Raw genomic sequence first — 15,665 nt, 5'->3', positions numbered from 1 at the left:
ATTCCACCCTGAATCTCAGAGCGGTTCCTTCCACAGCGAGTCCTGCAAGCAGCAGACAGAACATATAACATTATGCAGAGAGGTGAAATAGATATTTTGGGTAGAGTCTAATACTATGAATCACAGCATCCCATCATAAGGTATTGGCATTTTAAATAATACATGAAATGTGGTATCATAATGGAAGTATATTGTTTGTGGTCTTCCTACAGCTTCATTCTTGCTCGGAAGTGTAGAAGACTGACAGGTCTCACAAAAGAAGAAAGGTAAGTACAAACACTGGAGATCTGTGTGGAATCAGACTCAAAATTTTGTTCTAAGTGACTGGAGCAGGGAAAAAATGCCCCAATTTGAAGGAAGTTGTCTGTAAGCTTGTGACAGCGGACAGACATGTTACTTTAAGGAAGAAGATACCTTACTTGTTTTTGGATGAAGGCCCCACAGAATTTCCAGAAAATGGCAGCAGATGTGGTAGGTAGCCCCTGCCCTTTGGAAGACTCTCTGGTCCTGGTTCTCACTTTCCAGCAGGGCTGCTCTGGTTATGTGACTCTAGCAAAAGAACTGCTCTAAGCTGCTGAATCTGAAAGTAGTGTAGATGTTCTACTGCTCTCACTGGAAAGGGTCTGGGACCAGCCTCATACCCCTGCACTGCCACCTCTTTGGCTTCCTGCAAGTGCACTGAGCAGTTCGAAAGCTTGTCAGAAGGGACAGGTTTGGCCACTGTGCTCATTTTTTTTTTTTTCCTAATCATCCTGGAGGGTCCTTTCAGTATCTGTAACTTAGTGCAGCCTTGAGGCTGCTGTAGCTGCCATGAATGAGACCTCAGCATCATGAAGTCAAAAAGCTACCTCCAGCTCTCCACTCTCAGTTATGGGGGAAACAAATGCCCTTCAGGCATAGATGAAGGTCTTTTTTTACTGTCTTCTTGAAACAAATCTCTGCATACAGTACTGCTCTTTGGTTTATTACTAAAATGGAATTTACAAAGTAATGAGTTTTTTTTCCATCACACTGATTCACAGTATCTGATCAAATTAAAGCTACAAGTAGAGAGTGTGGATATGAGGAGAGCCTTATTTTGACATGGAGACAATATATTTATTTTTAAAGCATGCCACAAGGAATACTGTGTGCAAGTAAACATTTTTACAGTAATAGCTAGTCTAACTAGAGAAGATGTAGTCATCTCAGATTAGCGTTGCAGGTAGTGGATAATGGGTCTAAATGAGGCTGTTAATGTACCAGTCTTTTCAAATGACAGCCTGGTACCACAGAGCACTTTTAATTTTGGCAGAAATGGACAAGGCAGCCTTTTCCTCAGCATGCAGACTTTGAGATAGACCCCCAGCAGGTGACTGACAATGAAGTAGTGTAGGTATTCTGAAATCCAGTGTGCCCAGCATTTTAAGCCATCATAAAACACCAAATGGTGTCTTACACTGTCAATACACTAGATACAGCTGAGCGTTTGTGGTATTTGAGAACAGCTCCTCTTTCTGTGAAATGAAGGGCTGTCCTGGCTGTTTGCAAGGCACCATGAAGGAAAGGTTGCTTTCCCCTGGACGTTAAAAGCATTAGCACAATTATCTGACTCTGCTGCTGCCTACGGCCAAGTTTTAAACAAAAGGATTTTGAACTCTTGTCTTTTGAGAAATAATCTTTAGGTTAGGCAGGACTTTGCTTTGATAAAGAATGGTTATGAAATATGCTTCGGTTAGTACCTGATAGATGTACCCTGGTGCAGGGGTACCTCTCTGGCTCCTGCAGTCCTGGCCACAGCCAGCCAAGGCAGGAACCCGCTGGGCTACCCTGCAGCTCCTCTTCTGCACATGAGCTCAAGTCTCTTTCCAGTTGAAATCAGGGTCCACGAGAAGGCAGAGCATGAACCTGGATCTTCTCCCAGTGTACACTCAGGGTGCCACCAGTTTGTGTTGTTTAGATGGGAGCTGTGGTGTTTGCAGTGAGGGATGTCTTCTGAGGACAGGCTTCTTGCAGCATCCTACAGGAGCTGTATCTCACTGAGATGCTGTGCTCGCCTACTGACACAAGCTGGGCTCTCCCTTTATCACACTGATGACAGGGTAAGGTTTTCAGTAATCCTTGGATATGAAGAGTAGGATGTGGAGTCTGTGGCAGCTATCCTAAATCATGGCTGGGAACCGTGTTTGTGGGAGGGGATGGAAACTGTTTTACAGCCTAAGCCAGACTGAAGGGAGTAAAATTCACTGCTGCCTTCCAGCTGGTCTTCCCAGGCCAGGTGCCAATGAGTAATTACAGTGGTTAGATTGTGCCCTGCCTTTCACAGCTGTGCCACGAAGGCGATGGCATCACACACTGCCATGGAATAAGAGACCAGGGAAAAGAGCTGAATGTCTGGATGTGCACTTCTTCCACACCAGGCACAGTGTAACTCTCAACAGGACCCTACCTAGGTAGCTCCAGGCATAACATTCCTTTTATTTAGTGCTGGTGGCAATTTCACAGCTGAGTCCAAAGCCAAGAAATAAGGATTTTATTCACTGCATATTCCATATATTCCATGCTAGCATTAACCATAAATCCATAAATAAGTATTTATTTAAACTGTTCTAGGACAAAAAGTGCAGATGTTGCAGAGAGACCAGTGCATCTGCAAGGATTGCACTTATTAGAGGGAGCATCCTCAGTGATAAATTACTGTTGGTACAATTCAGTGCTTTAGAAACTGCTTTTTTGTGGTTTGTTGTTTTCCATCAAATAATACCTTATTATTGACGAATAATTTCTTCCAAGGTTGAAATTTCTTAAGAGTCTGAAGATACCTTTGACCTGAAGCTAAATAATTTCTTTTGCACGGCTATCTTAAACTAACTTTATCTGTATTTGCAATGTAGTTAGCAAACAGCAGTGAACTTACACCTTCTTGGAGCCCTGCAGTTGGCCATACATGAGAATCCCTACCAGCCTCTGGTATGCCATTTCCAGATTCCCTGGAGGGTCTGCAAGTCACGTATGGAAAAAGGGCAGATCTAGAGGGGTCCTTCTCATCTCTGTCATGGTGCTGGGAGGAGCAGAAGCAGATGGGTCCCCAGGTGATAACTTGCTTTCCTGTGGAGCCCCGTGGCGTGACTGACCTGCCCTGAAAGAAGGGGCCGGTGGGCATCTGTGAGAGGTGGTGGGCTGACCTCAGCAGAGACTTTGCTGGATCATGCTGCTAAAATGGCTTTATTCTGTTCAGACACTGGGTAGGTGCTGGTGGTCTGCAGGGCATGGTGGTCACCTCACTTAAGGAGAGAGGTGGAGGAGATGCTCCCTTTTATTATGGCTATTGCTGGATCCATGTCACCCCCTGACTGCAGAGGGATGTTCATGTATCGACCCCGCAGCTCTCTGAGCGCTCCTGGTCAGGCTCTGTGTCGCCACGCGTTTCTGCTTCTGGAGCAGGCTGACCCTTGTCCTCTGCCCCAGGGCAGAAGGAAGGCACTGCTTCCTTCTCCTCTGCTGCTGCTGGGCTTGACACCCACCAGCAGCCAAATCACCCCAGGGCCACGGCTCTTCCTGAACTGTAGCAGCCTTCACTTTCCTCCTCAAGCCCCAGCCTGCACAGGAGGACACCTTTTTCAAGGCCCTTCAGGTTTTCCTTTCTTTTTTTTTCCTTTTTTTTCTCTTCCTCATCCCCTTTCTATAGCATTCTTTGAATTTGGCTGCTCGTGGGTATAGCTGGGCTCCTGTATAGCTGTGTTGCTTCATACAGCAGTATAGACATGGTTTCCTCACATGCTTATATAGCTGCAAGTGTAGCCCATACAGTTACAGAGCTGGGACTGCTGTATTTCTGTGCCCAGCATGGCTTTCTGTAGAGCACAGGATTTGCTTCCAGAAGTAAATGTCTTTCCAGTGTTGTGTTTGTGTGTTTTTCATAATTGTTAGCTGTTTTTTCATCTTGATCTTCTTGTGTTTGGGAATTGGTGCAGTGCGGCTAACAGTAAGACCCAGAAGGTTGTAGGAACAAACTTAATTGCACTTGGGGTTTGCTACAGAATGAAGCATATTCATGGATTTATAGACCCATAAACTAAAACAGGAGGAAATTTTATAGATATAGAAATAAAGTACTGATTCCCTGAGAGCCTCAGGCTATCAATACCTGCATCTTTGTAGGAACAAACCATAAGTTAAACTGTGTGCCAAGACAAAAAAGTGCAATGCCTTACTACTTTCTTTTCCTGACAGCCTAGAGAACCTTTGGCTAACGTATGGATTTGGACTGCAAGAGGAATCTTAAGGGAACAGCTCACGTAACTGCTGGTAAAACCGGCACTTATGCAGCACAGGCATTTGAGTGAGTTATTTCTAGTGATCCAGAGGCTGACCGATTAGGATAGATCCCAAAAAGCTGGAACCTCAAGTGCAAGCAGACATTAATACTTGTTCTCTTGAAACTAGGACATATTAGAGGTGTTTTTTTTTTCCCTACCTCTTTTCTCACACAGAATTCGTCTGTTGCTTTTCTCTTGCAGGAAGACGAGGCTGTGCGAGCTCTATGCAAAGGTTCTGGGATCAGAGGAAGCTTTACATGTAAGCACAAAATCTAAACCGCAGCATCTCTTGTCGGACTTGTTGAGGTGGGGAAGGGCAGAATGAAAGCAGAATGCAGCAGTGCTCTGGCACAGGGCTGCCTAGCCTTTTGGAAAAGGTACCTGCGACGGGAGCGCTTGCTGCTCTCTGGAGAGGAGTGGAGAGAAGGTTGTGGCAAGTCTTGGGTTGTGTTTGACAGTGAGGATAAGAATGAGCCTATGAAGCACTTAAGGCAGACATCTTCTTGTCCAGCTTCATGGGTGGCATTCACAGTGCCTACCACCATACATCTCGACTGGTTTCATTCAGATGTGACAGGCTTGCCTTTCCCTCTCAGCCTATGTTGGGCACATGTTTCTTCACTCTTACTACTTGCTAAGATCCATTGCTGTCTGTTTCTTTTTTTTTCGTTTTTTTTTTTTGTCCTTTCCCTTGCCTTCTCTTCCCTGTAACGGCAAATAACTGATAGGATTTGTGTGATCTCACGCTTAGTTTATATGATCAATGCCATTTATCCTTTAAGGGCAATTTTACACCAGTTAAATGTTGTAACCACCAATCTCAAGATTACATCATTTTAACCACAATGATATTGTACGCAGAACCATGCAAGTGCCATACTTTGCATTTTTAACAGTACGTATTTGTATCCAATGTACATATTACAAGTATTATACCTGTGTACACCAGAGGTTAATTTTGCTTTACATGGCTCAAAGCACAAATTTACATTGACAGATTAAGAGGATTATGTTCTACAGTGGCTAGATTAGCTAATTTTTTTAAAAATAGCTAGCAGTGTCTAAAATGAAGGCTTATTGTGTCAGATCCATATTGCATTAAGAGATTTGTTAAATGTGCTCCTCTTGTCAGATGTTGGCATGCCACAAATCATAAGCTATTCTTCTCTGCTGTCTCCTCAGTTCTTTTATTAGCTTCCTTGGGACTTTGTCCTTTCCTTGAGTGACTTAATCTCTGTTTTACAGCCAGTGCATTACGAAGAGAAGAACTGGTGTGAAGAGCAGTATTCTGGGGGCTGCTACACAGCCTACTTCCCACCAGGCGTAATGACTCAGTATGGAAGGTACAGTGTCTATTTATAGTGGGCTTCGGAGTAGTAAGATAAGACGAAGTTAATAAATATCCTCAGAAGGGGTCATAAATCCTCTGTCACTACCCGCATTATACCTTTAAGATCACTGGGGAATATTTTAAACAGATATTATAACCTTCCACTTGTCTCAGTTGGGCTTTATGATGGATGAGTACAGTATCATTAGGGGTTTTTATTCACTGAATACAGCTGAGTAGGTTCTTGGAAGGGAGTTGGGAAGCTTTCACAATCTGTTTACAAAACTGACTTTGAAATCGGTGTTACCGTTCCCAGCACATCTTTAGCTGATATTTTATAAATACTGGCAGAGAGTTAATTTTTGCCAGCATTGATAGTAATGAGTGATTTCTTTGAACTGTTCCTTTCCTTTCAGCAGTCAAGCCTTAATATAGTAATCAGTGTGCTATTGTATACAGTCCTCTCTGACATAAGTTTTTGTATGAAAATAAGATTTACTCGAAAGAAAAAGGCTTACTGGTCAGACTGGTGATTGGATTCAGTTTTTCATGTGGTGGCATAGCCCTACTTCTGAAGTATAAGATTTCACAATTTAAAAAGAACTTAAAGCAATAAAGCAGTTGTAATGAGGAACATATGGAAGCCTTAGTATGTAAAGTAATTTTAATGATAATTACTGCAAATTCTGGCGAAAATAGCATTTTTTTAAAAAATCCTTTTTTTATTAGCTTGTTACTTTAGATATTGTGGGATGTAGTTCACAATGCTACAATGTGCCAGTAATGCCTAGCATTGGTATTTATGACGCTGGCTAAAAGCATAAGACAGAATAAGTTTCATCTCAAACTAATTGCCCTTTACACGTAGGAACAGTGCAAACATTTAGAAAACATGAACTCTGGTGTGTTTACTATAAGAAATGAAATGTGATGCAGACTTCCCCTCCAGCTCAACTCGCCCAAAGTTACTATCTTTAAGTGCTTGCTGTTATTTAAAACACTTCTATTCTAATATTAACCCAGCTATCTTTCCATATATAGCTGATGTGACTTACTGCTTGTCCCCCTCCAGGATTATTCGGCAACCCGTTGGCAGGATCTATTTTGCTGGCACAGAGACAGCCACAGAGTGGAGCGGATACATGGAGGGGGCTGTACAGGCTGGAGAAAGAGCAGCCAGAGAGGTACAGACACAAACCCAAAACAGGGCACACTGTCAAATATCCTGTGGAAAATGAAAGAACTTCTGGTTGGAGGTGAAATGGGACTGTTGACAGCTTCAGGCATTCTGTAATCTTGATGCAAATCCCTGTAAAGGGGGTAGACTTCAAAAAAGAATGAAGGTTTTGCAGATTTGGAATGCTTAGGAAGGGCTGCAGCTATTTCATCAAACTTTTCTGTTTCCAGGAATGAAATCCTTTTTTCTTTAACAGAAATTCCAAATTCTGACCTAGTCTTTTTTTTTTCTCCAAAATGGGCACTTTGTAGTCATTGTTCTCAAAGATCATGGCCATTAGCCTCACCAGGAACAGCTCAGTTCTGCAGCTCTGCACGCCAAGCCAGTCCCTTCCTCAACTGTTTCCAGTAATACCATTGACGCAGTGATACACCATTGAGACAGCCTTACATAAAGCCATTAAACAAGGACTTAAATATTTTACTTATGAGAAAATGCCAATTCCTCAAGTATTTTCAGGAATATTACAGTTTATGGAGCAGCAAGAGAAATTTCATCTTTGTTTTAGGAGGTGAAGGGAACCTTGTGGCTAAAAACTACAGTCACGGAACACAAATTGGCGTGGAATGGATCTGGAAAGTTTGTCTAGCCCATAGGACTGCCCCAAAAAACAGGGATCAACTGTCCCTAAACCATCCCATTTGTGAAGGTTATACCGAACTTGCTCTTGAAAACCTCTGGAGGTACTACTTCATGACCTCTCTAATGTAAGGACATCACAGCAGAACCTCCATAGACCTCAGCAGAGCAGTTGGCAAGTGAGCTTGACTGGTAAAAATTTTGTTGTTTTCCTTTCCTCGTTTACTTGTGAAAGGAAAATACATTTAAAATCTAGTGCAAGGGTGTTTCTCACTCTCCTGTATTAAAAAGTTGATGGAGTCCGTGAATCTTGTCTAGAATAAAAACTCGTCGTAAAAGACAGCAAATCTTAAATCTCCAAGTGCCTGGAATAGGAAAAACATTAATATCACCACCTCCATTTTATTTTACTGTAGAAGTAGTTAATCTTGCTGTCTTTCATGACTATTATTTCAGATAATCTTTGCTATCCTACTGATCTCTGGTATCTTTGACAGTTTGGTTACTTTTCCATTGTGAAGGTTTTCTTTTTAGTCTTGCTTTTCTTTGGCTGAAAGTGATGGTCCATCATCACTCACAGGATTCTGTTTCTCTTCCTACATCCTGGTAAAATGTGCAAGACAAGCTACTCCTGGCTGTATAGCTTGTCCATGCAGTAGCTGGTTTATGCACGCCTCGCTTTGCCATGAGTGTATACTTAACTCTTAGTTACATCATATTACCCTGTTCCCATGGGACTAGTCAAGTTCTGATATCTTGCATGGACTAACTAAGCACAGAGAGGTTTTTCTGTTACTGTTTCTATTTTCTACTAGAAGGAGTATCTTATTAGTATCAGGCCTGACCTGAAATGAATTGTACAAAGGTCGAGTTTTCTTTTAAAATTTGAATACGCAGTGATTTATGTGCTTGATTGTTGTCTTTGTCATGCCATTTTAAAACAAAAATTGAAGCCAGCTCTCTTTCCTTTTCAAAGAATGAATTGGACTTACTAGACGATGTTATTTATTTTCAGATACTGTTTGCTATGAGGAAAATCCCAGACAGTGAAATTTGGAAGCCAGAACCTGAGTCAATTGTAAGTCTTGCTGTAGATTAAATGGATTATTGTTTTTCTGTGGTTTTGCTGATGAGATAAAATTTTGTTGGCTGTTTTGATTTAGTAAAATTAAATAAAAACCACAATAAACTTTCCCTTACTTACCAAAACTGCCCTTCCCTAGACAGGAACGTGATAGAAACTGAGAGAGGGCACCCATCTGACAGCTTTGTAATGTGGGATCAGAAAGAGCTGCTCTTTTTAGCCAGGCTATGAATCCTTTCCATGTGTCTCCTCTTCTTTCCTTTAACTGAGCAGAAAATTTTAATATGCTGTACTTCTTGATAATATGAACTACTTCAACCCAATTCTGTTTCTGCCACAAGAATCTCTCAATTTACATCTGGCCTCTCACAGTGGAGATGTTATATTGATAATGGATGCTCTCCCCGCAGGATGTTCCGGCTTTGCCCATCACCACAACCTTCTGGGAGAGGAACTTGCCATCTGTGCCAGGACTGCTAAAGCTGATTGGATTTTCCACTTTCTTCACCTCTGTGGCTGCAGCTGGGTTATTTGCCTACAAAAAGGGACTTCTAGTTCGAAACTGAAAAAGGTGCCGACACAAAACCTCACACTTGAGCAGGTTTTTTTTCAGAGGTTTTGTTGGCATTGTACTTCCTTGTCTCCAAAATCAGATGGGGACTGGGGAAGAGGAGAAAACAGTAGAGAGAAGAGGCTGGAGGGGAGGGGTAAAGGAGGAGGATCCATATTGGAAAGAGCCCCTTGAATCCAGGCCTACTTCTAGCAGTAACTTTTTTGTTGTTGAATTTCTGGGATACCCTGCCAAGCATTATCACCTTGAGGTTTTTATCCAGATCTCAGAACAGAAGTGACAAAATACCTCTATAAAGCCTGTTCTGATGAGATTTCCAGTTCTTTTTACACTTATATCTGAACCAGACCCTGAACTCTAAGTCTTCACAGGCACTTCCCATCTGTAGTTGTAAACAAAGGATTTCTGCCTTCCTGTGTGGTAGACTGAGAAAAGAAATCATAGCTTAAAGAATAATTAACTAGTTCATGCAAATTGCTGGTAAGGATCTTTTTAGTGTTTGTATTTTTTCACCTGGATGTCCAGATCCCAGGCAGCACCTAAGGGACAAGTCAGGCTAAATTTATCCATCCAGACTATGCAAGTGTGGCCATAGGTTGTTGGCATTTCCAGTGGCATATTTGTCCTACAGTGGGTTAAAGGACAATGTTTTTACTGCCTTTGGCAATGTGGTTGTATTCTGCCTCCCCAGCTGTGTTTACACTGCCTGGAAGGGCAGAGCTGTGTGTCCCAGTTGAGTCTGTCCCTGTGCAGGATCAGATCTCTGCCTAGAAAGCTGGCAAGCTCCAGACTGATGTGTACAGCAATATGGCAGATCAGGCTGCTGGACCTGAGTGTGAATGGGGAACCTTGTGCTAATGTACAGACACAGCCTTTTGAACCTGTTTCACCCTGTCTGACATCTCTTTGCCTCCAAGGTTCTTTTTTAGCTCCCTAAGTTGCTGCAAGATACCAAGAGAACAAATTAACCTGTGCCTACCGCAGGAAGTTGTAAAGCCGTCCATAAAAAAAACTTTTACGTATTTTTTTTTTCTTCCTCCTTCCTTTCGTCTACTTTAAATTTAATGCTTTGAACACCTTGAGGCTATCTCTTGCCTGGTAGGGCACAATGGGCTTGAAAATGTAGCGTTAGCATAAAAAAACCCAAAAAAACACAACCAAAAAACCCTGACAAAACCCCCAACTTGACTGTCCTCCAACACTTGCTTGATGTAGAACACAGCTTAGCTGATTCAGAGCTTTGGTCTTTCTTAACCACCATATTGATGGGATTAGCACTTCCACTTCTGCCTGCTCTGCTGTATTGTACTGACTCTGCACTTTTGGTAATTAATCAAGGATCTAAATGATAGAGAGATCAAAGAGAACCACGGATAGGATAGTCACATGCAAGTGCTTCTGCCTTCCCTAGCTTGATACCTTTCAAACAATGTAAAAAAAAAGAAAAAAAAAAAAGAGGGAGAAGAAACAAAAAAAAACCCCAACCACCAAAACCTTAGATGCCTACCTGTCAGCATGACAGTACCTTGTTCTAGATATTTCTGCTCTTTGGCATCTGCACAACAGAACAGGAAAACACAGGTAAAACAGAGAACAGGTTTTGGTGCACATGAAGTTTGAGATGTCCGGAATTTTTCTGAGCCTGTTTGCTGCACTTCTCCCTTCAATCAGTGCCAATTTATATGTAAAAAATTGCATTGCAGTGAAACACCATGGAGGGAAGTACAATAATATATTCAGCAACTAGTGTGAGCAGACGGTAGAGGAACCGTATCACCAGTCTCAGGCAGACTTTTTGGGCTAGCATCTGATCTTGCTTGTGCAGAGTAGTACTTCGTTCTCCAAATAGTCCCATGGAAATCTGCTGAACTACTTACAAAGCTGTAATATTTGTGAGCAGCGCATCAGTTTCTGGCCCTTAGGTTTCATTCTTTTTAACTTGATGTGCCAGTTAAAAATCTTGTGGTGGCAGCTTGGATTTTATCACAAATGAACATCCTCGTAATAGCCTTTTAAAATGCATAGGGGAACTTTTCAGACATAAAGATCTTTTAAGTCAGAAGAACGGTGCAGCAGTGTACATATGGCCTATCTCATTGTATCCCGTAGAGCACTAATTGCCTGGGACATTTGCCTACCACAGAGTGCTTCTATGTGGCTTTCTCTCTGTGATTTATTTACTAAATGAAATAGAAACCGAAAGTTGAACGGGAACTGTGTAAGTTCAGAGCTTTTGCAACTCAGACAATTTTCAGGCCAGAAATAAACATAGGAGCCTAAATTTGGGAAGACGTTTTTAAAGTCTTGGCCCAATATTTCTAAGTGCTAGATAGTGAATACGTAGAACTGCTGTGTTTGCAGATGATTTCTCTGCCAAAACTGTTTGGAATTCAAGTCCTGCTTCTGCCCTAGAAATACTCTGCAGGTCTCTAAAGGGGAGCAGATCCATGAGACTAATGAGGATAAATTGGTTTTATTCATGTCCAAAATGTATTTATCTCCTTTGCTCCTGAATCTGGCAGAGGTTTTTCCCATCTGACAAGAAAATGTTGTGTGCCACAGGGCAGAAAATCCATGGAAAAACAGAAGTTGGGTATAGTTAGAACTGAACTGAATCATAACCAAAGCTTTTGGTCAGATTGGTCAATTAAAAAAAAAAAGTCTATATAGTTGTAAACCTTTCTTATTCTTGTTTTCAAAGTGAAACAAAAATGGAAAAAAAAAAACAACCCACAAAGCACTTCTGATGTTATTCTGCCACAACTAAAAGTAGGTGTGACTTAAACTCAAATTAAATTTGGATTTCCTGAGATTTCTAGCCAAATCTCATGGAGCTGGGAAGTCTGAATGGCAACGTCTGTATTAGCACTCAAAAGTCTGTCTTCTTCCTTCCAGACTGCCAAAGCATTAGGAATGCTGTCTTTGTCTTTACAGCCGTGTCTTGCTACCGTTACGCTGTGGAGTTTATCATCACTGGGGGATTAAAAAGAAGGATTTGCTGCCGTTTTCTCGACATCTTCCACATGAAAGGAATATGTGGCACTTTGTGTCTATCGATGCCCGTGTGATAAGAAAATTGGCAAATGTAGGTAGAGAATCAAGTTGCTTCCCCATGGGTAGAGGGAACTGTTAGCACTGGCTTACTTTTTTTTTTTCTTTTTTTAAAAATTCCTTCATGCCAACCCTTCAAAGAGAGGAATGAAGCCTGGTTTAATGGGTAACCAGTCATGCTATATTCTTAATTTATTAATATGTTTGATTAGAAATCTGCTATCATGAAAGTTCCAGCAGTTTACTAGCTTTGTAAAATATATTATAGGAACAACCATGGAAGTAATTGTATTTGTCTCTTATGAACTGATTTGTGTTACCATGCATATTTTGTAAGGCTCTTAAGAGTTTGAAAAAAACACAACAAACCCCACAAGGTTTGCTTGCTTGTACACTGTTCTGATAGCAACTGTATGTTGCAAAGGATGTCGGGTCATGGCATGAAAATCTGCATTAACCAAAGTACTTGACAGCTAATGGTATAAACTAGTCGACAATACCAAGGAGATGAGCCATCTGAGGCAGCCCCTTGCCCTTCCTTTAACTAGTGCATTTTTTTTCTTGGTGCAGACCTTGATTCCAAATAGCACATGTGCTGTCAATACAACAGAGACATTAATCACACTTAAGTATATATCTGAGCAATGTCCGTCACTGGAACCCAAGGCCTGGAGGAGAAGCTAGGGACTGCTATTAAAATCATCTTCCTGTGTCCTCAGTGGGACTGTTGTTTCACTGAGGTACACTTTACAGAAGTGCAGAAATTTTAAGATTCTTAAATTACTATTTTTTTTTGAGACATGAAAGAAAAATATTTTTGAGGAAGAAGGAATTGTATGTCCTCCCAAAGTATTTGGATGCAAAAGGGAGCCAAGATTAAATGACAACAGATCTGCCACTGCTCCGACAAGAAGCAAACCCACTTAAATCACAGATCACAAATGCTCACAAACAAACCTGACCTGTGTTTAAGTGGACTAACATTCCTTCTCCCATCTCCACCACTTTAAGATCACCTTGATCTTACAGTCTGTTCTTCAATAGAGATAAAAAAGAGATGGCCAAAGCAGTCTTGCTTTCAAAGTATCTCTACGGTGAAATTGTTTAGGCGCTGTCATAGACTGCTGCTTATAGCGTGTCTCCTGTGGTCATGTACAGGTCAGTGTTCAGTGATGCCTGCCTCTGTGTTTTGGAAAAAAAGAGTGACTTCACTTTGCAGGAATATATATGCTGTGTGTGTGATGAATTTGTGCCTTTTATAACTGTAGCATTTTCTCAAGTGCCTCTGTGGTGACTGTCTCCCTTGGTTTCCTTCTTAAGTTCCCTTTTCAATAGGCTCTGCAGATATTTTTATCTGACAGCTGTGAACTTTTTTTAACCTTAATTAGAAACAATAAATATTGTCATGTCACATTTACTGTTTGAGGCTTTTCTTTTGTGGAAGCCCCTTTTGGCTTGGTTGTGATGGTGAGTATTACTTGGTAACGCAACATTTTGCATTTCATACTGAAGCCAGTGAGGTATCTTCAGCTTTTCTTAGTAAAGAAAGCTCTGGAAAGCAGGAGAGGAGGATTTAAAAAAACAAAAACAAAAACCCAAAAAAAACCCCAAAAAACCCAAAACTGCCAAGAAGCAAAGACGACCCCACCCCTCAAAAAAAACATACACCAAAAAAATCAAAGCCAAAAAGACCGAACACTAAAAAAATCAAAGCACACTTGGTAATAATTCTTCCTCACATATAGATGGCCAACTGTCTTAGACTTAAGAATTAGCCTTTATTGCTGTGGGTGGATTTGGAGTGTCCCCATCATGAACATACCTCTCTCACAGCACCGTGTGTACCAGAACATGTATGGGCAGGGACTGAACATGGGCAGAAGCAGACCTTGTACCAAATACCATGTGGTGTAAAGATAAAAAAACCTGGATGAAGAGACAGACAAAAATCACTGGCTTAATTTCATCCAGCAGCTCAGTGTCAGTGCTGGATGGATAATGTAACCGAAGAACAAATTTGGTCTTGGGAAGGGACCTATGTTTCACAAAAATGTAGTCTATAAATGCTGGAAAAAGTGTAACCATCTGTGTGAAAAACGTGTTAAAAACATGCAGTATTCTTTGTATAGGCTTAACTTTCAGGATTACTTACAAATCATAAAGGAACACAAATACCATGATAGCAAATATCCTCAACTAATCCTTTGCATGCTCTGCAAAGCATCTGTCCCTTAAGAAATGCATCAGAGCCAGCACCGGATTTCACAGGCCCTCAAAGCAGCTCACAAATGGTTATGACTCTTAAACATTGCTGCCTTGGGTCAGATTTGAAGTTCCTCTTTAACCCTTTGTTCAGAGATACCCTGTGGCATTCCAGAGGAGGTACTGAAATGGAAGTAATATTTATTTATGTATTTATTTATTTATGTATTTACAAAGCTTTCCGTGTGCATATCAAAGAGGCTATGCCAGCCAGGAGGCAATTCATTATTTCCAGCAGTCCAGTGTACAGAAAATTAATTTGGACAGATTAGTACAGGAGAAATGCATTTGGTATAACATCTATAGAAGATACTAATACGATTTCCTGAGAAACCAATTAGCAATCCCACTCAGAGAGGACAGGATGTGTTCGCAAATTATTTGGCTACATCATACAAAACTCACTCAGTTCATGAGAACTGAGGATCATTTTTTCCTCACCAATCTACTCACCTGAAGCAAGTCCAGAAATGTTTGAGGGACTGATGAGTTTTGCCTTCCGTCTCAAGGCAGGGTAAGTTCCCCTTGGGCCTGTAGAGTTGCCTCAGAAAAAAAGCATCCGTGAATGAAAGGCAAAACTGGCCTCAGATTGTACAGAAAAAGATAGTTTGGCATCTCCTGGAAATGAAGGAAGGCTTTCTGTTTAGTTTAGACCAACGCATTAATGCCCAAGTTGTTGCCGTCTCGTTTGAGGAGCTTTGGTCAACAGGGCTGCAAAGACACAGCTCTTGTCTGTCCGCTCCTCTGCGTGGGGGTTCAGCCTGTACGGGACCGGGGGGGTCTGACGGACACGTCCTGCTCGCTCGCTCTCCCTGTAGGAGGATACTTAAATTGATGGGGTTTCTACCTTCAGTATCTCAGCTATGTGTTTCAAATACATGGGATTAACTCATAGCTAATGCATGTGTTTCACTTGTTCTGCAAAAACCTCAATAGCCAGGTTAGATGTTTTCAAACAGCGCATGATATTTACCCACCTAGAGAGCAATGCAGGAGCCAAAACACTGTTGCTCTGTGCCTTTCAGACATCCGAGGGCACGTTTCTACCTTCAGTATCTCAGCTATGTGTTTCAAATACATGGGATTAACTCATAGCTAATGCATGTGTTTCACTTGTTCTGCAAAAACCTCAATAGCCAGGTTAGATGTTTTCAAACAGCGCATGATATTTACCCACCTAGAGAGCAATGCAGGAGCCAAAACACTGTTGCTCTGTGCCTTTCAGACATCCGAGGGCACCTTGTCAGGCCTCC

General features: G+C 41.6%; 1 protein-coding gene across 1 annotated transcript in view; it reads left to right on the top strand.

Annotated features, from left to right (window-relative positions):
- Positions 1 to 9,385, top strand: part of LOC104166179 (amine oxidase [flavin-containing] B-like) — a gene marked incomplete at its 5' end in the record, with an annotated part of 31,213 nt that extends 21,828 nt beyond the window's left edge. The window contains 6 exons of the mRNA XM_009706023.1: positions 213 to 266; positions 4,500 to 4,557; positions 5,544 to 5,641; positions 6,701 to 6,812; positions 8,460 to 8,522; positions 8,939 to 9,385. Of these exons, the coding sequence (XP_009704325.1) occupies positions 213 to 266; positions 4,500 to 4,557; positions 5,544 to 5,641; positions 6,701 to 6,812; positions 8,460 to 8,522; positions 8,939 to 9,094 (541 nt within the window). The remainder of the gene's footprint in view (positions 1 to 212; positions 267 to 4,499; positions 4,558 to 5,543; positions 5,642 to 6,700; positions 6,813 to 8,459; positions 8,523 to 8,938) is intronic.
- Between the last annotated feature and the right edge of the window lie 6,280 nt (positions 9,386 to 15,665).

Source organism: Cariama cristata, unplaced genomic scaffold (genome assembly GCF_000690535.1).
Source record: "Cariama cristata isolate BGI_N322 unplaced genomic scaffold, ASM69053v1 scaffold8248, whole genome shotgun sequence".
NCBI classification, from domain to species: Eukaryota; Metazoa; Chordata; class Aves; order Cariamiformes; family Cariamidae; genus Cariama; species Cariama cristata.
This window is presented reverse-complemented; position numbering and strand designations above follow the sequence as displayed.